This window comes from Balaenoptera acutorostrata, chromosome 20 (assembly GCF_949987535.1).
Source record: "Balaenoptera acutorostrata chromosome 20, mBalAcu1.1, whole genome shotgun sequence".
In the NCBI taxonomy this organism is placed as follows: domain Eukaryota; kingdom Metazoa; phylum Chordata; class Mammalia; order Artiodactyla; family Balaenopteridae; genus Balaenoptera; species Balaenoptera acutorostrata.
The window spans coordinates 16,860,821-16,886,252 of record NC_080083.1 but is presented as its reverse complement, the minus strand read 5'-3'; the positions used below and the strand labels follow the sequence as shown (position 1 = coordinate 16,886,252).

The 25,432-nt window shown below is 51.3% G+C and overlaps 4 protein-coding genes across 9 annotated transcripts; 1 reads left to right on the top strand and 3 right to left on the bottom strand.

The window, feature by feature from the left end:
• Positions 1-155: 155 nt before the first annotated feature.
• POLDIP2 (DNA polymerase delta interacting protein 2) lies at positions 156-8,889 on the bottom strand. Of its 4 annotated transcripts, none has more exons than XM_057535320.1 (11): positions 8,652-8,889; positions 7,239-7,320; positions 5,961-6,058; positions 5,169-5,265; positions 4,923-4,998; positions 4,574-4,681; positions 3,985-4,121; positions 3,144-3,170; positions 2,809-2,934; positions 1,744-1,823; positions 156-1,231 (listed from the first exon to the last, which is right to left on the bottom strand). In XM_057535320.1, exons 1-11 carry the CDS (start codon positions 8,810-8,812, stop codon positions 1,105-1,107), a joined length of 1,119 nt encoding a protein of 372 aa, XP_057391303.1. In that variant the 5' UTR covers positions 8,813-8,889; the 3' UTR covers positions 156-1,104. The 4 variants fall into 4 exon arrangements, with proteins under 4 accessions (XP_057391303.1, XP_007183964.2, XP_057391304.1 ...); XM_007183902.2 differs by having other exon boundaries at positions 156-1,219; XM_057535321.1 differs by lacking the exon at positions 2,809-2,934.
• A 92-nt stretch (positions 8,890-8,981) lies between these two features.
• Positions 8,982-13,896, top strand: TMEM199 (transmembrane protein 199). Of its 2 annotated transcripts, none has more exons than XM_007183894.2 (6): positions 8,982-9,223; positions 10,945-11,018; positions 11,341-11,430; positions 11,943-11,985; positions 12,198-12,310; positions 12,612-13,896. In XM_007183894.2, the coding sequence occupies exons 1-6, from the start codon at positions 9,013-9,015 to the stop codon at positions 12,702-12,704; spliced, it is 624 nt and encodes a 207-aa protein (XP_007183956.1). In that variant the 5' UTR covers positions 8,982-9,012; the 3' UTR covers positions 12,705-13,896. The 2 variants fall into 2 exon arrangements, with proteins under 2 accessions (XP_007183956.1, XP_007183955.1); XM_007183893.2 differs by having other exon boundaries at positions 12,609-13,896.
• A 4,454-nt stretch (positions 13,897-18,350) lies between these two features.
• SEBOX (SEBOX homeobox) lies at positions 18,351-20,019 on the bottom strand. Its single transcript, XM_007183896.2, has 3 exons — positions 19,957-20,019; positions 19,633-19,793; positions 18,351-19,460 (listed from the first exon to the last, which is right to left on the bottom strand). The coding sequence occupies exons 1-3, from the start codon at positions 19,985-19,987 to the stop codon at positions 19,080-19,082; spliced, it is 573 nt and encodes a 190-aa protein (XP_007183958.2). The 5' UTR covers positions 19,988-20,019; the 3' UTR covers positions 18,351-19,079.
• Positions 20,020-21,270: 1,251 nt separating this feature from the next.
• Positions 21,271-25,037, bottom strand: VTN (vitronectin). 2 transcript variants are annotated; one of them, XM_057535704.1, is made up of 9 exons: positions 25,019-25,037; positions 24,057-24,180; positions 23,844-23,963; positions 23,420-23,767; positions 23,203-23,342; positions 22,787-22,943; positions 22,468-22,620; positions 21,699-22,055; positions 21,271-21,467 (listed from the first exon to the last, which is right to left on the bottom strand). In XM_057535704.1, the coding sequence occupies exons 2-9, from the start codon at positions 24,118-24,120 to the stop codon at positions 21,355-21,357; spliced, it is 1,452 nt and encodes a 483-aa protein (XP_057391687.1). In that variant the 5' UTR covers positions 24,121-24,180; positions 25,019-25,037; the 3' UTR covers positions 21,271-21,354. The 2 variants fall into 2 exon arrangements, with proteins under 2 accessions (XP_057391687.1, XP_007183960.3); XM_007183898.3 differs by lacking the exon at positions 25,019-25,037 and adding an exon at positions 24,366-24,457.
• Positions 25,038-25,432: the final 395 nt, after the last annotated feature.

Here is a 25,432-nt window from a genome sequence, read left to right as displayed (position 1 = left end):
AGTGAGTATAGCTTGGTCAGCTCGCTGCTGTGGACATCATAATTGTATTTCTGTTCACCACCTGACCTTATGTTCTCACTGGGTCCTATGCCCCATTGCACTCAGTTGCCCTGCAACCCGGGCTCCCCCTGGTGGAGGATTAAGGACAACACTAATAAGGGTTGGAACTGAAATTTAATATTAATTCAAGAAAACGACCTCTGTAACAATCACTATAGTAGTGGGGGAGCAGGAATCCTAAGAATCAGGGCAAAAATGCAGCACATTTTATCTCTGGCTCTTGGAGATCTGTGAGAAGCTCAGAAAGTAGACTGGCTTCGTCACTGTCCATACCTAACACTCCTTGGCTGAGTTTCTGCAATTGTGATCTGGAGGCTTGACAGACCTGTGCTGGCAAGCCCATTGCTCCAGAACACCTGACAGGCTTGCCTCACTCCTCCCCCAGGCCCACGGAGGCCAGAAACGCCAATAGTTGGCCAGCACGAAGAGCCGAGCCACTTCTTTGATCCTGACGCTGGCCTCCCGCTCTGCACTTGGCAGAGGGTAAAGAGAACAAGAGTCCAGTCCAGCCCCCGCCTCACTGGCTGAGTGACCTGGGAGACATCGGCCAACCCCCAGCCTCAGGAAGGAGACAGATACTCTAGTTGAAGGGGCAGCTTCCTGGAAGGGCAGTAAGGACAGCAACGAAGGGCCCCTGCCGGGTCAAAAAGGGAGCCTGAGACCCTGGGGGCAGAAATGGCAAGGGGGGCCAAGCGTGCACTGGTTTATTGACCAAACCTCACATTCTAAACAACTTGTGTGACAGGCTAGGAAACTCCTCCAGTTTCCTAGCCTGTATGGCATCTGAACACAGAGAGTTCCTGATGGGAAGGTTTACTGGAACACAGCGTAGGCAGGGCTTACGGGGAAGGCCACCCTTGGAGGAGTCCTACGTGGGTCTTCTGGAGAAAACAGTTATACTCCACCCGCCAAAATAAGAACCCCACAATCAAAAGGTGCAAAAATTAAGAGACCCACTGTGGCCCATGACAGAGTTCTGCAGCAATTGTGGGATGTGAGCTGTTCTCTGGGGTCTGAGCCTGGGTGCTCAGGGCCTCAGCTGGCCTACCAGTGAAGGCCTGAAGGTGGTGTCTTCTCATCTTTATTGCTTTCAAGGGAGAAGGGAGGGATCCGGACATCAAAGTGGGAACCATCAGGCCTCTCGAAGCGGAATGTGCCCCTGTGAGAGAAACTGGTTTAGAGGGAGTGAGGGTTGAAGCCTGGAGAGCCCAATGTCCTCAGCACCAGAACTGAGGCAGGATAAGACAGGCCTGGGCTCTCTTCTGCCTGGCTCATGCCAGGACAACACTGATCAGAGATCCAAGAGCCTATCCTGGCCCTACGTGAGGAGAAGAAATGAAGCTCTCCCGAACCTGGCCCTTAGATGCACCCTGCATAAGCTACCCAACTATACTTTCAGGTTAAGGAGTGAAACACCAGGGAAAAAACCCGACTACATGGGCAACTCAGTGCAGCATCAAAGTCACCAGACCTCTTTGACCTAAGTCCTCATTCTACAAAATCACAGGGAACTGGAAAACAGTCATAAATCAGACAAGACCCACACAGCAATGAACAGCAGATAAGGCTCCACCTCAGGACTTCACTTGGTCCAGAGTTAACTGCAAGCTATAAGCTCTCACTTTTCTGACCTGCAGTGTCCGTGGACTTGAGCTGCCCCTGCCCCAGCATGTGCTTACTCACCACATGTGCCCACTGGAAGCTTGCAGGGAGACATGGCTGCTGTACTGGAATGCGGGCTGCTCCTTGGATAACACTGGTTCCTGTGAGGGTTCAGGCAAAATAGGTCAGGCCAGACAAGCTCCCTGTACCCCGGGGCCACATGCTGACTGCCAGTCCAGGATGGATGCCCCCTCATGCCTCCCACCATAACAGCCGACCAGCACCTTCCACAGCACAGCCATTGACCTGGGCCTTTTATTCTGACCCTGGGAAAGATAATCTCAGACTGAATGGCTGAGGTTACAGGCAAAGGTGCTGAGCCCAGGATCTACTCTGTAAACGCCCTGCCCAGCATCCATTCACTAAGTACCTGAGTGCCAGGAGCCACACTGTGCTCAGCAAACTTCTGCTAACTTAAGTCTGCTGCTAATCATAAGGTAATAGGTGTGATCCTAAGAAACAGAGATTTTGGTTAACTTGCCCAAAGTTATGCAGTAAATAAACAACACAGTGGGCATTTGAAAACAGACTAACTCCAAAGCCCTGTTCTTTCTATCCCACGCTGCTTCCCCAACTCCCTGCTAACATGGATAAATGCCTGTTGAATGTGGTCCTCTCTCATGACTTTATATCTCAGGAGACTGGGTAGGGTAACGCAGGAATTGCAAAATCAGATCTCTTCAAGGACCAGCAGAGGATGTACACGTGTAAAGAGGCAGAGGAAGGATGACCAGGAGTGGTGGCGGGTCCATGCCCCACCCAAGGGCATCCCAATAGATTTTTAAAAAGGCTGGCAACCACAAGCTTTGATGGCAGACTCACTTGGATTCAAACCCAGGCCCTGCGACTACTAGCTATAGGACCATGGGCTAGTTAAACAACAGTCTCAGTCTCAGTCTCTTCATCTGTGAAATGCGTTATAAGAAAACCGATCTCACGGGTGAGGTTTCTCACCCCAAACAGCCCTAAGCTTTCACACACTGAGCCTCTGTCCCTAACCACAGAGGAGGAGGAAACCATGCACTAAGCTCCTAGGCCTGCTGGGCAGGACTAGAAACTGAGCATTACTGGCCCAAAGATGCTCACCCTGCCCACCACCCCTCGGCCCCGCACTGTCTCCAAGGTGCCGGATAGACTGAATATCCTCCAGTGTCGCTCCCGGAGCTGTACTACGTCACTGTCGAGGTTCTCCAAGCGGATGCAGTAACGCCACTGCGGGGGTAGGGGAGAGAGTTCACATCTGAGAAGGAACAGACCCTGGGCCAGCCCCCTTGGAATTCTAGGAGAGCAAAGGGCAACAAAGACCGACACCAGCACTGCACCGTCTCACCTCCCGCCCCCAGAGGTAAACCTGCCCACCTCCCAACCTGCGCCCACAGGTACACCTCCTGAGCTCCCCTCCTCCCGAGGCAGACACTCACCCAGTAGACGTGGGAATTCTGGGCTTCCTGGGGGAAAAAACACAAAGAATTTCAGGCCCAGAGGGCAGGAACAAGTCTATTCCAATCAACAGCTCTCCAAGGGAGTGGACGTATTCCAGGAACGTTGCAAAGACAACAAAGCCACAGGTATCTGTGGGTTGATGATGTCTCAACTATGGCCAACAAGCCCAGAGGGAGGCAGCCTCCCTTGGGTCCATCCCTGGCGCCCTTCCTCTTCATCCTATCAAGATCACGAACAGAGCTGGATGCCAACAAAAACCAGCCCTGGGGCTCTTCCCTTTCTCACCACCCTCCCTGTCTTCCCCCACATTACTGCTGGTCCAGGCTGCTGTCCTCCTCCTCGGCCTTTCCATATCCCAACCTTATTTCAATACTTGGAATGCTGTATGTTGGCCTCCTGCCACTACCATGAGCTTCTGAAAGGCAGGGGACAGGGTTTCATTTATATTTGTATCCCCAGGACCTAGCTTACGGCCAAGCAAAAAATAGCTCAATAAAGGCATAAAAAGTGGGAAGATGAGCCTACACTGATTTAAACAAGTATGTGTATATTCTTCATAGACATGGCTCCCTTTGAGCCGGAAGAGAAGGAAGAGTCAGCCAGGAGGCCCCCTTCCTGGGATCTGAGAGTTTCCTCGCTCTAGGTCTTGGTGTCAGCTGTTGCCAAGAGGCTGCTCAATCCCAATCAATACACGCAGCACTTGAAAGCAGAACCACAGGCACGTGGTTTAAATTTGGAACCCACACCAGCAGTCACTGGGGACACCACACAGAACCTGGGGGCCTAGCCCTGAGGGGAGGTCCCAGGCTGGGCACATACCCTCATGCCCATGTAGAAGGGGATGACGGTGACACGGATGTTCTCGGTTGTTTCCCGGTGGACATCGGAGAGCTCCAGCCAGGGGTGATTCTTCTCTTGCCAGGCCCGTAGCGTCTCCCGAGCCACAAAAGGGGGTGCTGGGGCAAGAGATCGACTGGTTAGTCCAGGCCAGCGTCCGGGGCGTTACACCCTGCCCAACTGCTCCTCCTAGAGAACCCTTCCCAGCGGTGACCCAGGTAAACAAGACACCCAAACATGAGCAAAAGCACAGGCTGGAAGAAAGCACAGAACTGCCTACCAAGAATAAGCCCTGAGGAGGTATGTGACGTCAGAGGAAGAGAAATGGACGGGGAGTTAGGAGCCCTGGTTTTCAGACCTCACTCTGCCACCACCTAGCAACCTTGAGTCCCTTCTCATCATCCCTGAGCCTGTTTCCATATCTGTAAGGAGGAGATAATAGCCATCTACTTGACAGGTCTAATGGGAGATTAAATAAGATTGTAGAAATAGAGCTTTGAAATTGCTTCTGGGATATTCTCTTTGAGGAAAGGGCCCTCCCACTCCACCTTCCCTCTATGATAGAGGTTACCTTTTGTCTGGTCATATAGAAGAAATCTTTCAAAGAGCTCATGCTGGATGGGAACCTGATCAGTGGAGGTGTAGGGGAGGACGTCTTCATGGCTGACATAATCCAGGCCTGGCAGAGAGACAGAGACAAAGAGACAGTGAAACTCACACAGGAGGGGGGAGGAATGGGGCTGAAAAGAAACACAATTCCTGGCCTTATGGCAGAGTGGGACGACCCTGGCACCCCTGCTCTCAGCATCTATACTCCCTCCCAGCAGATTAAAGGACAGCAGAAAGGCCTCAGAATCCTCTCCCTGAGACACACCAGACCCCCCTCATCGACAGGCACCACTCAGACGCTCCTTACTCACCTGGGATGGCATAGAGGGCCCGGCTGTCATCATGGTTAGCCAAGAAAGTCACAGCTTCTGTCTGAGATCTCTGAGACTAAGGCAAGAAGCGAGTCAGAGATTTTCTCGGTCACTATCCAGTCCTGAGGACTTAGGGCCCAGTGCTGATCTGGGCCTGTTTGACCCCTCTCCTTCTCTTAGTCCCCATCACGGTTCGGGGCTTTCCCATGGAAAGGAACCCCAGGTGCAACCATCTTGCTTACTTACTATATGTGGACAGTCTCGGGCATCAATCAGCACCTGATAGTAAGTGTGAGTTTTGCCTTTCACCTCCTTCGAGCCGTGGCCGGCAGGGTTCTCTGCTCTATGGGGCAGGAGAAGAAGCCCAAGATCAACCCCAGAAAACGGAAGCAGTGCCTGCCCCAGCTCCCTACCACCCCCTCACCTAAACAGACCGGTGCCCGAGCTGAAGGAGCTTAGCACCAGCTGGGCAGCTGTGCAGCACACCCTGGCCCAGTGTTCCTCAGTCAGGGGCAAGCAACAGAGTGTGGTGTAGAGTCATCATTTGTCTTACTCTCTGGATGCCTCTTAGAAAAAAAGGGCCACGCTGAGCATATCAAACTGCTGCCTTAGTCCCTGGAGCCCAGAGCAGCCCACTCTTCTCACATCCCAGGGGCTGTCTGTGATCATTTAATGGAGCTGGGCCTTTTCTTTTTTAATGTACTCTCGTGATGATAAGAGATTAAGGAAAAGATTCTAACTGAACATCAAGAAATCAAGAAGCCTGGTCCCCCAGATGCCCTCTGGGGTACTTATAATGCAAATTGAGAATGCCTTGGGAGAGCATCCTGGGGAGACCTAAAGGGACCCCCTAGCTTAAGACTGTCCCTGGCACTCAACACTTTTGTCTCCATGGGTATTAGTGCCAAGGGAGTGTTCTGGGACCGCTCCTAAGGCCCAGAAGGATGCTGTCTTCAGTGCTGGGACCCCAATTATGTATGTCTGCCATGAGTCAGGCCTCCTCCTGAGGATACTGTGAGGCACGATAGGGAAACTTACTTTTCTGGAGCTACAGAAGCCACATCCCGGTCATACAGTCTGGCCTGCCAGGGAAACAGGACAACACCTCGGTAGCCAAAAACACTGTGAAGGAAAAGCTGGGAGAAAAGAGAGGCCTCAGTCAGTCTGCAGCCCAGCAGGTCCATCCAGGTGGGGCCCCGACCACTAAGTGGCACAGGTGGTGGCAACTCCAGCACAAGGTCTTGCTACTCTTTCCCTTGAACTCTGTGATCCACTCAGACCAACTCTGGAACATGTTTACTGCCTCTTTACCTGGCTGACTTCTACTCACCTTTTTTTTTTTTTAAATTTACTTATTTTTGGCTGCATTGGGTCTTTGTTGCTGTGCACAGGCTTTGGGGGCTACTCTTCGTTGCGGTGCATGGGCTTCTCATTGTGGTGGCTTCTCTTGTTGTGGAGCACGGGCTCTACAGCGCAGGCTCAGTAGTTGTGGCTCATGGGCTCTAGAGCACAGGATCAGTAGTTGTGGCGCACGGGCTTAGTTGCTCTGCGGCATGTGGGATCTTCTCAGGCCAGGGCTCGAACCCGTGTCCCCTGCATTGGCAGGCAGATTCTTAACCACTGCGCCACCAGGGAAGCCCCTACTCATCCTTTAGGCCATAGCTGAGGCCTCTAGGAAGCCTTCGCTCACCTCCCCTCCAGTTAGCACACTGTACAGCCGTTGACCATTTGCATTTTGTAATTCCTTTCTAGACTGTCAACTCCATGAAGGCACTGCTTTCTGAGTTAACACCAGTGCATAAAGCTCAGTCCATTGTAGGCACATGGAAAAAAAAAAAGTTTAATAAACAAAAAGTCCTCCTTACCTACAAGGGGCCTAAATCTATCTCAGTGGATCTGGCACAAAGCTGACATAGAAAAGGAGACTCACACCCAGAGCTTACTTCACTGCAATCAGTTCAACTATGACAAAGCATCAGAAAGCAGGTTTGCTTTTCTGAAAGCTCCCTCCACTGGCTTCCCACCAGCCACTATGTTAGACGACTCTTCAGCAACAGGACTCTCTCCTCAACACAGTCCAAACCATCTCTGTCCACACTAACTTGGAAACAGAACCCAATGACACATGAAATGTATTCAAATCCAGGAAAACAGAAAACCCGTCTTAAAAAGAAAAACAAAAAAAAAAAACTTGATTCTGGTCTGGCACCAAACACCAAGGCAGAAAACCGTAACTTTCATTCCTGTGACCAAATCTGACCCTTTCAGAAGCAGAGCACGCAGTGAAAATGAAAGATGACGCAGCCCAGCACTCACCTGCCCAGTCTCATATTTTCCGTTCTGTTTTGGCACTTCAAACACACCAACTGTCTCCAAAACTTTGCCCTCTGGTCGGTTTCTGATTAGGAAGGAAAAGAACAAGCAACTGAACAGCTAAGAAGTGAAGGGTACTAATCCATCAGTAAAAGCTACTAGGATACTGAGGGGCCAGGGCAATGACAGCAGAGAAGGGTCGCAGCAGTGGGGCCAGCTGAAGCAGGTAAGGGTCCTGCCAAGTCACCACTCCACAGAGATTCTGCCTTTCCTCCTTTGAGGTCCAGCCACAGATGCCTCCATAAGATCTGACTGCTCCCAGATCACTTCCTTCTCTCTTGACTCTCAGCATTCCTCATATCATGCCCTCAGACCCTGCTTAATTGTATCCCTTGCCTCCATTCCTTCCCTGACCCACCCTCCTGAACTCCCACAGCATTTTAACTGCCCTTCCCACCTTGCATTTCAGTTATTTGTGTCCCTGTCTTATCTCCATTAGAGACTGCAAGTTCTTTGGGAGCAATGCCTGTGTCTGATTAGCCTGTGCTCCCTCTCAAAGCCTAGTGTATAAATGGTGCTCAAAAAATACTTATTTTGTGTTATAATTCCATGTCCATCTCCCCCTCTAAACTGCAGTCCTCACCCCTGCACTACACCTAGTATTATTCTCTCAATCTAGTTTTTGTTCAGATTTAATCAGTTTTCACAGGAGCCTTAAATTGGAAATAGCTATCATCTCTCCCCAGTGTCCGTGTCTAATCTCACCCACTAAAAGGTCAGCTCTTACAGTGGTCTCTCCGGACAGGGCTGCTCTTTCTAGGGGTCCTTCAAAGCACTGTCTTCTTACTGTTTTGGAGATGTGAACTTTATGCTTCCTGCCACTTGATTCACCCGCCCCAATTTGATCTGCCTGGCCCATCCCTAGAGACGCTGCTCACACCATCCCCATGGCCTCAAACCCCCTTCCCCAAGTCACATAAAGAGAAAGTGTGTCCCCAAGGTCACACTGAAACCTGGGACCCACGCAGGGCGCAGATTCGGGTCCTGTTTCCCACTTCTAACATCTTTCTGTGGGACGCCTTGGCCCAGTCACGGGCTGGGGGAAAGCCCTAGGACTTAATTCAAGGGCTGCCCAGTAACAGCGGCGCTCGGATTCCCGCATTCGGGGAAGTAAGAGTCGCTCCGGGAGGGTCAGTAGTTCCCCCTCAGAGCCAGCCCTGCACAACCCAGGGCTCTGGGCCGCGCTCCCTTGTCCGCTCCTGGCACGCGGTGCGGGCAGCGCAGTCGGCTCCCGGCCGGAACCCTCTCCCGGGTCGAACTCCAATCACCCCCAGCCGGCCGGGTTCCCTGACCTCCCCTCTGGCCCGGGACACGCTCCCTGGGCTCCGGGCTCGGCCCCCGTGCTCCGTCCCTCACCGGGACGAGAGGTGCCTCCGCGTCGTCGTGGTCGCCACTGGTGGGAAGGTCCCAGCTCCACCCGCCGCACAGAGCGGCCTCGGCCCCCGGGCCCCGGTCAGCGACCGGGACCACCAGCGACTGCCCACGGTCAGGGCCCGCCGGGCCACACAGCCCGCCATGTCCCGCCCGAGTACCCGCTGGGCTGCTGACACAGGGCCCGACCCGCCGCCGGGCGGCGTTCCGCCCCCGCCCCACACTGCCCCGCGCCGCTTCCCCGCCCCCTTGGCCCTCTGCCCCGCCCCGCGAGCTTCGCGCTCCTTCCGGCACAGGCGGACGGAAGTCCCGGTCCGGGGTCACCTGACCCTAAAGTGGGCTAGTCATGGCGTCTTCCTTGTTAGCTGGCGAGCGACTTGTACGCGCTTTGGGCCCCGGCGGGGAGCTGGAGCCAGAGCAGCTGCCCGGGAAGCTGCGGGCAGAGCTTGAGGCCGTGCTAGGGAAGAAGCACAAGGGCGGCGATCGCTCGGCTGGCCCCGCTCGCCTGGTTTCTTTCCGCCTGATCCGGGACCTGCATCAGTACCTGAGAGAAAGGGGTGAGCCCCAGTCTCCAGTCCAGAGTCGCCTCCTTTTTTCCAGAGTTTAGTCTCTCCTGAGGTTTTTTTTCCTACCTCTAGCATTTTTATGAGGGATTGCATTACTCCCAGCAAAGCCAATCTACTGAGGCAGGGTTGTGGTGAAGGAAAGTACAGTGTTCAATGCAGGGTGCCAAGCAAGGGAGTGGGAGACAAGCCTCAGATCCATTTCAGCTTGGTCTTTGAGTTAAGGGGTTTTCGTTTAAGGGAGAAGAACAAAGAGGCTGGGAATAATCACTGTCATGTGACATTTCCTAATTGTCGTTTTGCGAGTCAGGATGTTTCTGATTTAGGATTCTCAGGCCAGGTGGTCCATGGCTCTGGCGTCTGTTAGCTCACCTTGCCCTGGAGAAACAACCGGAGTTTGCAGGTTAATGATGATATCTATAACAGCACTTTTAGTACATTAAAGATGTTATCAGCAATAGCAGTTTTAGTCATCTGACTCTGGTTCATTAGTATTGTTAGCAAAGGATTGAGGTTAGAGGGGACAAGAAAGGGAATAAAGTTTTGGATAGAGAGATTAATTATAAACTCAGTAAGGGAACTCAGTTTTAGGGGGACTGGGTTTCAAATCCATCACTCTCCTTCACCCATGGAATGATCACCTGGCCAACCCAAGAGTCACCTCATAAACCCTGGGGAACCCACTCCCTTCATAATTTCCATGGGAATTCTTCGTGGATGACAAAATTTACTTGTGCAGTTTCTGTTCTCTTGAGTCTCCTCTTTACTTCCAGGCCCACTTAGGCCCACCTGACCCTTGAGGAAGTCCAAGTTCTAACCCAATACCACTGCACAGGTTCAGTTTCTTTCTTTTAAGCCACATTAAAAAACATCTTAGCATAGTGAGCTTGCCCTGTTTGGGAATCTGGATTTCTTAGCAAGAGTGCCAAATCTGATGGTTTTTTGTTTGTTTGTTTTGGCTGCGCCGCTCAGCTTGTGGGATCTTAGCTCCCCAATCAGGGATTGAACCCGGGCCCTCAGCAGTGAAAGTGCGGAGTCCTAACCACTGGACCACCAGGGAATTCCCTAATGGGATTTTTTTGTTTGTTTTTGTTTTTGGATATAGGATGATGGAAAAGTGTGTTGAAAGATCTGAACTGGGAGTAGCATCTGTGTTCTAGTCCTAGCTCTGCTATTAACTCTTCTTGGAGAAGTCATTTCTCTTCCTTGGGCCTCAGTTCCCTGAACATGTAAAGGGGGGCAGTAGGACTAACTGACATGTAAGGTCTTTTGCCAGAATTAACAGCCTACCCAGAAGTGTGAAGGGTAGATTCTTCAATTATTGGAACTAAAAAGGACCTTAGAGATCATCTAGTACAGTGTCCTGTGAGTATTTGCCACCACTACGCCTTAAACCTATTTAGGGCAAGTTCTGTTGTGGCCACAGAAATTACCTAACTTAAAGGCAGATATAAGTGGCTTACATGTTATTAGCTGTGACATTGGTAGGGTGATTGAGAGCCAACAATTAAAGTCAGTATGTAGCACTAGGAGATACTTACGTGGGATTGTCCTAGTTTCTTCCCAGTTGAAAATGATCCTGGAGATGAATTGATATAGGCATGGCCATGTTTTATTTTGGTAGAAAGAACTGAAGAGCTAGACCCTTCTCTGATGTTAATCCTTCAACCTCAGCTCTATGCATCATTACGTTTGTGGAAATCTTTTCTTTCTAGGTTCCACACTATACCTTCATGAGCTCCTAGAAGGCAGTGAAATCTATCTCCCAGAGGTTGTGAAGCCTCCTCGGGTATGTAAGGGATATGTTTGTGAGAGTGGGTGTTGGTTGAGTTGGATTTACTCATGATACATCCAAATTTATGAATCAACATTTGGGCTCAAAAATTTGTCTTTTAAATCCTTGAATGCTGGGGTGGGGGAACCAGATATTGTCCTCCCAGTCTGACAGCTTGGAAAACTGAAATTAAAAAAAAAAAAGTTTCCAAAGCACTGGAGGCAGAACTGGTACGTGGGTCTTCTTAGCAGTACTTTGTCCCCTGAAACTAGTGATTGTGACATGCTTTCTAGCAAGCTGGGAATATCATTCTTCTCATTTGATTTTTCTGCCTCAGAACCCAGAGCTAGTTGCCCGTCTGGAGAAGATTAAGATACAGCTGGCCAATGAGGAATATAAGCGGATCACCCGCAATGTCACCTGTCAGGTAAGGGCCCGCTCTTCAATACATGGACTGTGTAGCCCCTGAAAGCAGGGCCCTGCACTGCGAAGAGGTACAGATGAAAGAAGCAACATGGAAACTTGGTTTGTATACTATTAAGGGACCGTAGAAGCTCTGTGCTGCGTACAAGCCAAATATAATTCCCAACTCATTTACTGAGATTCTGGGCTCAGATGGTGACTGATTTTTAAAGGTTGTAGATGGTGGGGATGAGCCTGGAGCCATTCTTCTGACAGGGCTCCCTCCTATTCTCTGTATGCTCCTGCCCCAGAGCAGGAGAGGGGTACATGGGTACTGGGAACCTATGTCTCTTCTCTGAAATGCTTGACCTGTGGTCCAGAGAAGAATCCAACTGGTCCCAGACAAAATCCATGGAGAAGGCAGAACTAATGTGTTGGGTAATAAAGAGGGCTGAGCCCAGACTGACAAATGAATACTTGCTGGGCTGGCTCTGAGCTGCTTCCATTCTGAAATCCTTTGCTTTTTCTTTTTCCCAGGATTCAAGGCATGGTGGAACCCTCAGTGACCTGGGAAAGCAAGGTGAGGGACTAGGAAATCAGGCTGCTAAAGCCTCTGCCTGGGACCGGTCAGTCATGGCCCTCCTTCCCACTCCAGTGCTCTGGGTTTAAGCCTGAGCTATTCAGGCTTGCTGTTGGAGGGAAACCCAGCTGAGGAGGGAGGCAGCCGTGAGATAAAAGGGCCTCTTGGAGGATGCTGACCTAATGGTTTCTTCCCTGGGCTCCTCCCCAAAGTGAGGTCAGTGAAGGCTCTGGTCATCACCATCTTTAACTTCATTGTCACGGTGGCAGCTGCCTTCGTCTGCACTTACCTTGGAAGCCAGTATATCTTCACAGAAATGACCTCGGTGAGTAGGTACTGGTCAGGGCAGGGTGCCCCAGGTGGGAGTGTTAGTGGGAAAGGGAGGACGTATGTGAAAATGCCTTGAACAGGTTAGGTATTTGTGTGATAAACAAGGGGGACATTAGATCTATCCAACAGTCATAGGGGTAGGTAATAACATCAGGAGAATCCAGATCCTCTTTTCTTCCCTTCCCCCCAACTTATGGGCTGGGTTGAGGTCCTCTCCATCCTTATTAGGTGCTAGAGGCTGCAGAGCTGGAAGCTGGCCTGCATCCCCTAAGCCTGGTTCTCGCACTTCCCAGCAGGTACTGGCAGCATTGATCGTGGCCTCTGTGGTGGGTCTGGCTGAGCTGTACATCATGGTGCGGGTGATGGAAGGTGAGCTGGGAGAGCTGTAACCGTGCTTCATCATCAAAGTCTGGAGACTCCAGGCTCCCAGCTGCCAATCACTGATTCTCAGTCAACCCATCAGGCTCTTTGTACTCAGCTCCGGTTAGTCAGAGGGCCGAGCCAAGACCACCTGCTGTTCCTGCGGGGAGCCCCATCCTCTGTCAATTTACAAAGTGGGCAGTAGAGGAGACTCAGACAACGACTGGAAAGAACTGGTCTAGCTGTACATTCTCCTGAACCCGGTGCCCATCTGCCTTCTACAGTCCATTCTGGGCATTGCTGGGGCTGGGTTTTTTTTTTCCATTGCAAGTAAAGACCTGTAATTTAGATCAGGAGACTCCAAGAAAGCAGAAGGGATTCCCTTTCTTCAGTTTGTGCTGGAAGAGGAACCAATTAGAGGACATCAAATAAGAGAAAGCTGGGTGGTACAGGATGGTGGAATCAGAAGCAAGGCAGCTACCTTTTTGGAATCTTAGTTTCTGTCTTCATCTTCTTCCTTCTGCTTGCCTTGCTCAGATTTTCTATATGCTTCTGCCTGTCTCCACCACTCACCAGCCCTCCTTAAACCTCCCGCCTTCCTATCACCCTTTGCTCTGCTTCCAAAAATGAAAACAGTTCAGATGGCAAAACAGTATGTTTGCTTTTAATTGCAAAACCCCTTGTGCTTGTTTGTATTTGTGGGGAGAGTATGCCTACTGTGAATTGTCTCAACTAATAAAGGGAGACATTCTTGGTAGACGGGACTATTTTCAGATTTAACTCTATGTATAATTATGTAAATATGAGTATACACTTTATAAGATACATGATATGTGTACATATTGTTATACATAAGCCTAATGTAGGTTATTTTATGTGGATTCTTAAACATGTTTGGGTAAGTGCAAAACAATAGTATGTAAAAGTTCACAGTTGACTAATTGTTTTACATGATTGCTTTTTGTCTTCACTACAATCCTGGAGGTTGGAAAAGGAAGTGGTTTTAGGCCCCTTTTCCAGAAGGCAAAACTGAGGCTGAGAGAGGTCAAATGATCAGCTTTGGTCCTTCCTCTTGTTAAATGGAGCCAAAGACTCCAAGGTTGTCCTGAAGTCTCTATGTAATGTTAAACTTCTAAGAACTTAGATTAGTGGTGTATTGATAGAATCTGTATAAGACATTTAGAAATTATAGCAGCATTATTATTTATCCAATAAATATTTATTGTATCCAGTGTATTCTTATTTCAAATCTCACGACAACACAAAAGCCCAAAGATTTCCATAGTTGTGAGAATTGGTCAGGGTCTGCTCCTAATGGTGGATTCTGTCTTTCCGTTTGTTCAGTGTATGAGCTCCCATGGTCTTTTTTTTCCCCCAGGACACTATTCTGTTCTTAGAAATTATACACTCATTGGCTCAGTAGATGTTTCCTCTACAATATTGCCAATTTCTTGAATTATAGCAAGTCAGCCTCTCAGGGCAATATTCTGCATGAGAGAGAGGGAGGGCTTAGGCCCTTCTGTTACACCTCAGATAACTTTGTTGAGAAATCTTAGGATATCTATTGTTGATTGGAAGAAATGTCAACTGTGAGAAAAAATGCAGGTGGCGTTTTACAGTGTTTCTAGCAACCCAGACTGTTTAAGATTGAGTTAAAAAGCTACACCGAGTCACTCATTGCTCCTGATAAGCAAAGCCAAACCAGATTTTTAGAATTCTTGTAGACATCATCCCTTCTCAAGTGACTGGATCTTGCAAATGGAAAGAGCTTTAACCTTCAGACCAATATCTATGCTATGTGCTTAAAAAATCTATTTGAATTATTTGCTTTGGTCTGTATTCCATTCTCCACCTTTGACAATGAATATCTCGGGGGTATATGGGCCGAGAACAGTAAGAAAAATGAGGGAAAAAATATACAGATTTTATCCTGAAACATACAAATCAGAAGAGAGAACCAGGGACTTCCCTGGTGGTGCAGTGGTTAGGAATCTGCCTCCCCTGCCAATGCAGGGGACACGGGTTCAAGTCCTGGTCTGGGAAGATCCCACATGCCACAGAGCAACTAAGCCTGTGCACCACAACTGCTGAGCCCACGTGCTTAGAGCCCGTGCTCCGCAACAAGAGAAGCCACTGCAACGAGAAGCCTGCGCACCACAACGAAGAGTAGCCCCTGCTCGCCGCAACTGGAGAAAGCCGGCACATAGCAACAAAGACCTGACACAGCCAAAAATATAAATAAATAAACAACAGAGAACCACAGAATTTTTAAATGCCACAAAAACTTAGATTAATTTTCCCGACCAAGCAATTCACAAAGACACTAATATTCAGGAGGATCACCTCCAAGGCCACAGAGCTTATTAGCGCCAAAACTAGAACCCCTGGCTCTTGGCTGTCATGTCACCATTCTCCACACTTAACACTATTCAGTTCCTTCCTAAAGTTAGAAAATTGGTCAAATGAAAGTACATACGAAGTACTAACATGGAGTGGGAACTCATTCTCACCATGTGCTTAATAATTGTTAGCTCTTTTTTTCTCTTCCTGACCTTCAGGAGTCTGAGGTTGAAGTATTCATTGGGTCTGATGCAGTTCCTAATTTTCTATATTCTCTCTCCTTTCTTTTACTTCATACTTAGGGTGCTCGAGGGAAGAGTGGAGAATACTGCCTACACTTTTGTGGGGTCACTATTAAGCTTTGGTATTAGGGAGCCTGACAACTCATGAGCCATAAGACAGACTTGGGAATTAAACTGATCATCACTTTGCTCTTTGGCTTTAGTCAGTAATATAGAACCATCCTCCATTTCAACTCTTCTTAGAGAAAACATTTCACACGCTGACCTAAAGATATCTGGACAGTTCTGATGATCTACATCAGGGATCAGCAAAAAGAGGTATTTAAAAAATATGTAGGGACTTCCCTGCTGGCACAGTGGTTGGGAGTCTGCCTGCTGGTGTGGGGAGCATGGGTTCGGGGCCTGGTCCCGGGGGATCCCACATGCGGGCTACACCCGTGCGCCACAACTACTGAGCCCGCATGCCTGGAGCCCGTGCTCCGCAACAGGACACCGCAGTGAGAGGCCCGCGCACCGCGGCGAGGAGTGGCCCCCGCTCGCCACAGCTAGAGAGGGCCCGCGCATAGCAACGAAGACCCAAGGAAGCCAAAAATAAATAATTAAAAAATAAATCAATTTATTAAAAAATAAAATATATGTATCTAAAAAAAGCATACCAACAACCCTTTTAGAAAGCAATTTATCTCAGCCATAAAAAAGAATGAAATAATGCCATTTGCAGCAACATGGATGGACCTAGAGATTATCATACTAAGTGAAGTAAGTTACAGAAAGATATCATATAATATCACTTATATGTGGAATCTAAAAAAATGATACAAATGAATTTATTTACAAAACAGAAACAGATTCACAGACTTAGAAAACAAACTTACGGTTACCAAAGGGGAAAGAGTTGGGGGAGGGATAAATTAGGAGGTTGGGATTAACATATACACACTTCTATATATAAAATAGATAAATCAACAAGGACTTACTGTGTACCACAGGGAACTATACTCAATATCTTGTAATAACCTATAAAGGAAAATAATCTGAAAAAGAATAGATATATCTATATGTATAACTGAATCACTTTGCTGTACACCTGAAACTAACACAACATTGTAAATCAACTATATTCCAATATAAAATTTAAAAAAAATTTTAAAGCACCAAAACCAAATAAATAAAGTTCAATAGGATTCCCCCTAAAAAATAAATAAAAATAAAAGCTACCCACACAAAAAAGTGATTTATCAATATCTGTAAGTGATGTTTGTAATACATGCCAGTGTTCATCTCAGAGTTATGTCTAATAATAAAATTCTATATTGGAGGGAATTCCCTGGCAGTCCAGTGGTTAGGACTCTGCATTTCCATTGCAGGGAGCATGGGTTTGATCCCTGGTTGGGGAACTAAGATCTTGCAAGCCACGTGGTGCAGCCAAAAAAAAAAAAAAGGGAAAGATGAAATTTGGTAATTTATCAACTCCAGGGTGAGAAGGGTGAGAGGCGTTGAACTGGGCAGACATGAGCCTTCACTTCACAGGCGACATGGAGACATCATGGTTAGGACTTGGTGCTCCGTGGGCCTGGGTTCAATCCCTGGTTGGGGAACTAATATCTTGCAAGCTGAGCGGTGCGGCCAAAAAAAAAAAATTCTATATTGGATTCAACTTAAAAATCAGCAGTAAGATGATTAAGTGGATTATAGTAATAAATACATTTTAAAATAAACATTATTATACAAAGATATTATTGTGCAAATTAAGTTGTGATACAACCCTGAAACATGACAGAAAAAAAAAAAGCTTACACTGAAGCTTTGTGGAGAGTCACGGCTGTACTTACCTGTGCTAAACTCCGTGGGCCGGGTTGCCCCCATATCCTCAAGTTTTCACAGCCTCCATGTACCTGGATTCAGGTTGGAAGACTTCCAAGTTTTAGATAAAGAGCAGGTCTTCTTTTTTTTGCCAAGTAGTTTGTGGGACCTTAGCTCCCCGACCAGGGATTGAACCTGGGCCCACAGCAGTGAAAGTGCCAAGTCCTAACCACTGGACCGCCAGGGAATTCCCATGGAGCAGGGCTTCTTAAATAGCTTCTGACCCAGGGCATCTTCTCAGGATGCCATTGGAGTCATTCCCCACACACTCCTCTTTCTTGGGATGGCATCCTTACCTGATCCCAGCCCCCTACTCACAAGCCAATAGGTTTCTGTGGCATTAATTTAGAGCTCCTTTATGGGCTGACTTCTGGGGCTAAAGCAGTCAAAGCCTTAGTGCCTGCTAAGGAAATGGCCATGGTGCAGGTGGCCTCCATCTGCAAGGGCAGAATGAGAAATAGGAATCAGGTGACCTGTCCTCTGGTTCTCATCCCAGAGAAGGGAACTCTGTCTGCTCTCAGCCCCAGCCACTCCCTCTGTCTCACTGTACCATGCTTTCTCCAGTGCATTCTGGGTCCAGGGCTTCCCAGGGAGAAAGGGGAGTCCTTGGCAGGAGGCCAGAAGAGCAAGAAGTTTGGGACCTTCCCAGTTTCTCATGGCCCGCCGTAGGGAGAGGGAGCGGGAACTAGCGTGCATTGAGAGCTTTTACAACGTGTCACGCACCACGTGAAGCCCTTCACCTACATTATTGCTTCTCGTTCCCAAAACAGAGAGGAGATGAGTATTATCATCCCATTTTTTGGGTTCATAGACTTTTGCAGAGTTCCAAGACTACATAGCAGCCACGATTTGAATCCAGCAAAGACCAACTGCAGATCCCAAGATTTTCTTTCTGAGGCAGAGCAGCTCCAGAAGTGGAGGCAGCTGGAGTGTCCTGGAACAAGTGGGACCCAGAGCAGGGGATGCAGCTGAGGCTCCCATCTCTCCAGGGTCTGTCAGCCAGAGCCCTAAGCCCTTCGATTAACTCTCCCTCTAACCAATCCCAGCAGAAGCCTGGGTAATACCTCCCACCCAGAATCTGTGGGGAACCTGGCCCTATTTAGGGATTAGGTGATGGAGATAAATTTCAAAAGCAAACGGCCCCCGTCCCAATTCATTTGCAGCACACAAAAATCCAGATTAAGGTACAGAGTTTGGGTTTTATTTGGAGATTAGTTGGTATTACAGATGATAGTGATACCAAAACCCAATGCTGCCACATGCACCACACCCACCCCATCCTGAATCTGTCAGGTTGTCTCTGCAGCCCCAGGTCAGAGGGCAGCCAATCTGATATTTGTGAAAATTAAATCAACATAAGCCCTGCATTCCTATTTCTACTTTATTACTTTAATATCACTCCCTCTTCAGATCCATGGTTCTGATTAATTCGTCCAGGTGGCAGGAGGACAGGAGAGGGGGGCCCTGAACTGTAAAAGGATTGATCCCTGCAGTCTAAAATTAGTATCAGCACTCTCCTAGCTCACTTAACAGTCAGTTAGGTAATGGCCTGAAGGGCCCTTGGGTGAGGGGCAGCTGCCCATTCTCCTTTAGAGGGAGGACGTGTTGTCAGCTGTGATGAGAAGAACTGGGGACCAGGCCTGGCAGGAGAAGTGGGAAACATGGGCTCCTACCTCATCCCTCTGTAGGTACCTCCTGCCGAGATGATGGGCAGGTGTCCCTGGAGGGGCGGGGTGCTGGGTAGCAGAAGCCAGGCCCTTGTCACTCCATAGCACCCGCATCTAGGCTGGCCTGGAGGACAGTGGAAGAGAGGGATCCCTGAGCTAAACTTTCTTCCCATAAGAGAACTCCCTTGTGTAAAAGGAGAGGGCAGGGGATCCAGTTCTGGTGTGTTCAGTCTTAAGGGGCAGGATGGGCTACAGGAGCCAGAGGAAGGGACTTGCAAGTTCTAGACCTAGATTAGGAGTGGTCCAGGTTGGTGACAATGGCCGAGGCATAGATGAGGTCAGACAGGCTGCCCAGTGAGGTCTGGGGAGTAGCTCGTTCTGAAGAGACGTGGACCCCTGAAGCCCCAGCTGGTCCCCATGGGGCCGTAGCTTTAGCCCCTACCCAGCCCTGCCCTGGACCCAAGCCAGGAGCTGGACAGGAGGCATGTCGACACACAGAGGCACACTGAGCTGTGCTGTTGGAGGGTGGAGGCTGGCCAAGGGTGCGGGGCTCCCAGGACTGCTGGATGGTGTCCGGAAGAGAACGGGATCTCTGGGGAGGCTCGGGCCTGGGACTTAGGCCTCCTGGCTTCCTATTCTTGATTCTCTTGGCTCTGCGGTTCTGGAACCACACCTGGTAAGGAAAGAAGGAGTCTCTTCTGGTGCCAGCATCCCCTCCCCCCAGGTACAGGGAAAGCAGAACCTGGAGGCAGGATATCCAGAGAGAAGTGACTGTGAGTCAAGCTTAGAAATCCGCTGTGTGAGAGCACCCCGACCCTGAGGTGGGGTGGGTGGTCACAGCTCACCTGTATCTTGGCCTCAGGGAGGCAGGTGACCCGGGCCAGGTGCTCACGGGTGCCGATATCGGGGTAAGGCCGTGCTGCAAACACCCGCTCCAACTCCAGCAGCTGCCCTCTGCTGAAGGTGGTCCTCTTCCTCCGGTGGGGACCCAACCCACTGGCATGGCCTGCAGGCCAGGATGGGGGTCAAGTCAGGACTCCTTGCAAGAGCCTCCACTGCAGCCTCAAAGCCAACAGACCCTGAAGCCCCTACTCCCCACCCCTCTTCAACCTTCCCCATCATACCTTCCCCACATCCTCCCCCTGCCCACCCTTTCCCCACCAGATCACCTGCAGGGGACGCGTCCACTGGGCTGGCCATGGAGCCGGCACAGTGAGGAGCCAGATGGCCATGCCAAGGCTGTGCCCACACCACTCCCCTCCGCCTGGAGTTTTATCCTGCTCAGAAGGCTGGCCCCGCCTCCAGGAGGGGCGAGGTTTAGCGTCCAGCTCGAGGAGGGCTGAGAAGCCCCAGAGGAAAAGGGGGCTTGCAGGGGCATGGGTGGGGCAACCCTGTTCCTCTGGGACTTCACAAAAGAAGCTGGCCCCAGCCCCCCCTCCTCAAAGCTCAAACTCTGGCAGTCTGTGTCTGAAATCCTGTACTTTGTGAAAATCCTCCCAGGGCTCCGTCCAGGAAGCCAACGAGATCCCTCTCTAGATGCTCCTCCTGGGCCTCTGGTGCTGGCTGCCTTGGGGGAGAGTGGGTGGCGTCCTATCCCACACTGAGGATGGCGCTGGGGGAGCTGGACAGGATGAGAAGCTGCACAGCAGATGAGCGGCAGCCCCCCTCCCCTCAGCACAGCTGGGAGCAGATGTCGCCACCAGATCACCCTCAGTTCTGCTTTAGAGCTTTGCCTGCACCTAGCCCTTTGTCCCTGGCCCTTCAAGAGCCCAAATGGACTTCCTACAGTCCGGGAACTTGGAACCAGAGGAGGTTCCACAACTACATTTGAGGGGTTTTGAGAAAGATGCTTGTTTTTACAGTGTACTCATCGTTTGGAAGTCTTCTGGGCCACTTTTCTAAGAGAAATAGGTGCATTTGAATTTCCTTTCTGTTCCTGCCCTTCCTGTCTCCCCTGCCTCAGTGCTCTGCACCCCAGACCCAAGACAGAGACCTCAAAGGCCCATTATCATAGGGATAGGTTTGGGGGAGCACAGTGACCGCTTCCCCAGGGACTCAAGGGTCTGAGCTAACAGCATTTCAGGTCCAGGATGGGCAGAAAAGCTGAGCTGGAACCCACCACCTCCTGCCCCCGTGCCCCTTCCAAGACCATAGTCAATGACAAGAGGCGAAACAAACCCAGGGCTGGGTAGGGTAGCTTGGTGACTCCTGTCACCCTTAGAGGGGTCCAAGCTCCTGCTTAGCTGCTGGTGGGTTGCTGGGGGCTGCTCCGTGTGCGAGGAAGGCTTGCTCTCATGAGGCTCTCCCAACCCACAGCTTTTCTGGCTCATGGAGAGGGCCTGAGCCCAACACAGGGTGGACACAAAGACGGATCTTCTCTGTCCCCTCCCCCAAGTCACCCTGACTGCCCAAGTTCCCCTCCTTTACCCAGGCAGACCCCTGCCTCCTGCCTGTCCGCCCCAGTCAGGACAGTAGTCTTAAACTCAGGGCCAAGGGATCTTTATTGAGCTGGGAGGAGGACGCTGGAGGAGGCAGCAGTAGAGGCCCAGCTGTTTGGACTCCGACTCCTACTCGTGGGCAGGGACTGGGCAGCCCAGCCAGTACTGGGCGATGGAGCGTGGGTAGGGAGGGATCACAGCATCCACTCGCCGCGTGCGAAGGTTCACTCGGTAGTACTTGTCTGGAAGAGAGGTTGGGAGAGGGTGCATGAGGCCCTGCCTGGCCCTGCCCATCCTGCCCTAAGAAGACCTGGGTCTCTCCTGGAAGGGTGAGTGAACATCCGCAATGCACCAGAGGAGTCCCGGCCTGGCATTTTGGAGTCACCACTCAAGGGCTGTGCTCAGCCCATGGGGACCAGGGACAGCAGAGATGACCCAGCTAGACCAGCTACAGGGCTGGCAAGGGCTCCCACCTCCTGAGAAGAAGTAGACGCTCTGGATGGGCTCACAGTTGGCAGGCACAAGCCAGTCCATCTTGTAGTTGTCATAGTTATAGTCTCCCAGGCCTATCTCCTCACTGGAGAACCAGGACAGCCAGGTGGAACGAGATTGCCAATAGGGGTTCTGGCTGCGGCTGCGGCCGCGGCCGCGGCCGCGGCCACGGCGTGAGCGGTAGCGTTTACGATTGCGACGCATAGACTTGGTCATCTTGGTCCGAGAGGGGCGGGGAGCTGAGCCTGAGATGTAGATGTGGCCAGCCATGGCCGCATCCACTTGTCCGGGCAAACCAAGCCAGTCCTGGCTGATGAACCTGGGCTTTCCAGCACCACCTGTGGCAAGGAAGGGGTTAATGGGGAGCCTTGGAGGTCAAGGATGGGCTATGCCTTGTCCAAGGACACACAGCAAGTTAACGGCAGAGCCCAGCATCCCAGCCTTCCGACTACCTGTTCAGTACTCTTTCCCCTGGCCTCCCTCCACCATATCCCTCCCCGGTTGCCTCAGCTACAGCTCCTCCTTCTGCTGGCTGCGCTCCTGGCTGTGCTAGGCAAAGTCCAAGGTGTGGGGTCCGGGTGGAGGCAAGCCTCCCCTACAAAGGTCAACAGAAGCAAAGTCTGGCCTGAGCAAACAGCTTTTGACCGATAGATGCGCAGTCAGAGCCCCTCAGGCCAGCTCAGCCCTACCTCTACCCTGGGGGATCCCAGCCCTCCGGACGGGGAAGCAAGACTTGCCCTCCCTCTGTACCAGAGGAACTGCCCCAGAAGAGAAGTCTGAAGATGTCCTCCCAGCTGTCCCGCTGCATCAGGGCAAAGTGTTCAAACACGGCCGACTGGGAGCTGCCTTCGCACTCCTCTCGACTGGGCTGCTGCTGGAACTCGTACTCCCAGTACTGTTTCCCTGGGGAAGGGTGGCCATGAGCAAGTCTGGAAAGCCCAGAGGCTGCGGAAGTTAGGAGCTCCTGGCAAGGGGGGTGGGGATAATCTGAGGCCTGTCGCCAGTGAAGCTTAAAGAAAACCAAGACTGCCCCACTGCGTGCGCACCCTCCCACCCACCTCCCGAGTACCCTTGAAGAAGTAGACCCGCTCCCGGCCACTGTAGCTATGAGCGGGGAGGGCCAAGGCTGCGTCCACGTTGTCCGGAATGCCCTTGAAGCCTTCAGAGATGTTGCGGGGGAAATCGGGGTCCGGGACACCATCCTCAAAGCGCCAGTACTGACTACCCTAAGGGGTCGGGAAGGAGAAGAGGGTGAGGAGGCAGTTGGCTGTGCACAGAGGCAGAGTCCCCACCCAAGGCAGGAGCCCTAGTTCCAGGCTTGTCACCCAGGACCTGGAGCCTTGGGCTTCTGTGTCCTCACAGAGCCCCAGCCAGGGACCACAGGCCAGAATCCAGCCTTCTTGCCCACTTTGATCCTGGGCACAGCAGCCCTCAACCTCTGCCTAGATACGCTTGGCCCTGACCCACAGCCCCTGGGCCTGGCACCTTGAAGAGGTAGGTCTTCCCCTGACAGTTGATGCGGGTGAAGGCAGCATCAATAGGACCCTCGATGCCCCAGACATCGCGGATGAGCTTGGGGTACCCGGGCCTCACTGCCTTTTCATCCAGCTCATAGCAGTAGAGCCCTAGAGGGAGGGAGGCTGTGTGAGGCAGGATGCTCCTGGGGCAGACCCCCACCCCCATAACCTGCCCCCCGAGTCACCTCGGAAGGCAAAGAGGGAACCATTCTTGAGGTCGGTGAAGGCATCAAAGGGCTTCCCACTGCACTGCTCTTCCTCTGCTGGGGACTCGGCGATCCCTAGATTACCAGTCTCGGGACTGAGGGTCCCCACCTCAGGCTCTGAGTTCCCCCACCCAGGTCCTGGGGTTTCTTCCTCAGGGTTCAGAACAGGTGTCTGCCCAGGAGTCTCTTCAGGCTGGACCCACTGGACAAAGGTCTGGGTGGAGCCCTCTGGCTGTGCCTGGACGCTGGTATTGGATCTGGTCTCCTCGCGGTAGTCATGGAAGCTGTACTCGTCTTCTGGCAGAGTGAATACATCCCCACGAGTCACTGCAGGCAGGGAGGGTGGTAGTGAGTCTCCAGCTGCAGAGGGGACCCCAGGCCCGCCCAGCCACTCTGAACACACCTTGGGGCTTGCACTCGACCACGTAGTCGGAGCAGCAGCTCTGGTAGTAAGAGCAGAGCTCGTCACACTGACACTTCCTGTCGGCGTTGAAGCCCTCAGTGCAGCGGCCCTTGCACGACTCTGTGGGGAGGGGGTATCAGTTGGCACAGCCAAGCCCAGACCACCCTGGCCCACCCTACATTGACCCAAATGGCCACCAACACCCTCCGGCACCTTGGTCAGCCAGAACAACCCACGCCAGCAGGGCCAGCATCAGAAGGGGCCTTGGGGATGCCATGGCAGGGCCTCCAGCCTCGAGCCTGGTGAAGTAGGTTCTCTGCGGTCTCTGCTCTGATGCCTGAGGAAGGGAGGGAGTGGCAAGACAAGGAGGAGGGGAACCGGAGAAGAGGAGCTGCCTTTTCTACTGCTCTGTTTGCTCAACCCCCAGCCCAGCCCCCAGTGCCCCGACCCCAGAGGCTGTTGCAGCAGAGGGTCATGTTCCTGGAACTCCGGGCCTGGGAGAGCTGTGAATAGGATCCGTACCAAGCTCAGGGGCATCTCCGAAGAGCACTGGCACAGTGAATCTGGAGGGCAGAAAGAAGTCCCACTCTGCCGCTCTCGGGCTGTGGGACCTTGGGCAAACTGCTTTATCTGCCTTAGTTCTCGTTTTGGCAAAATGAGACTAATCATACTCGCCTCACAGGGTGTTGGGAGCTAAAGCAGACAAAATGCCCAACTCCTGGAGTAGCTCCAACTTCATTCTCCATTAGTGGTTATTGACCCGTGATCTGTTTGATCAGGCACATCCCTGGCTGGGTGGTTCACCCACCCCTTGTGTATTTAGGGCAGTGAAAGAGGGGGTAGGAGCTGGGGAAATTTTTTTTATCATAAAAAAACAAAGTTTCATTTCTGGGTTCATCTCTAGGGTGCATTGATGTCCCCAAGCTGGTCTTCACAGCACGGTAAGTTGGGTGAATATTAACCCTTTGGACTGGATGCAATTCCTGAGTCTTTCACTAATTTACTGCTTCTCAGCAGGCCACTCCCTGTCCCCACCCTCATCCTCCCCCATCGGTAACAAGTGGCCCAGTTCCCCACACTTTTAGGCTCTAGTGAGAAATAGGATCCCTCTACCTAGAAAATGCTCACTGGCACACAACGCCTGATTTTGTGCCCACTTTCAGGGGTTCACATACCTCTGGAAGTCCTCCCAGCACCCGGAGGGAGTGATCCTCAGAGATTCCGATGATTTTTTTCTGTTCTATAATCAGAGGGGAGTGTGACTTTGGAGAATCTTCTCCATGGACCTCAGTCGGTTCGGCTGTTAAATGGGAGCAGTAATTGCTACCTCGTAGGCATGATGTAAGACTTAACTGAGAAACAGGCATAAAGTGTCGCAAGAATTGCTATTATAATTGCATTAACCACTAGTAGGGCAAAGGCACACTCAACCGTGTTGCCCTCACATTCCAGTGTCACCCCAGTATCTCCAACGTAAAACCGAAGCAGTCCTTCCGCCTCCCACCTCCTTCCCCCTGCAACCAGTAGAGGGGACAGGGGCGTGACTAGGGGGAGAGGCCTGGCCAGCGTGTGGGAGTAGCTGGAGAAGA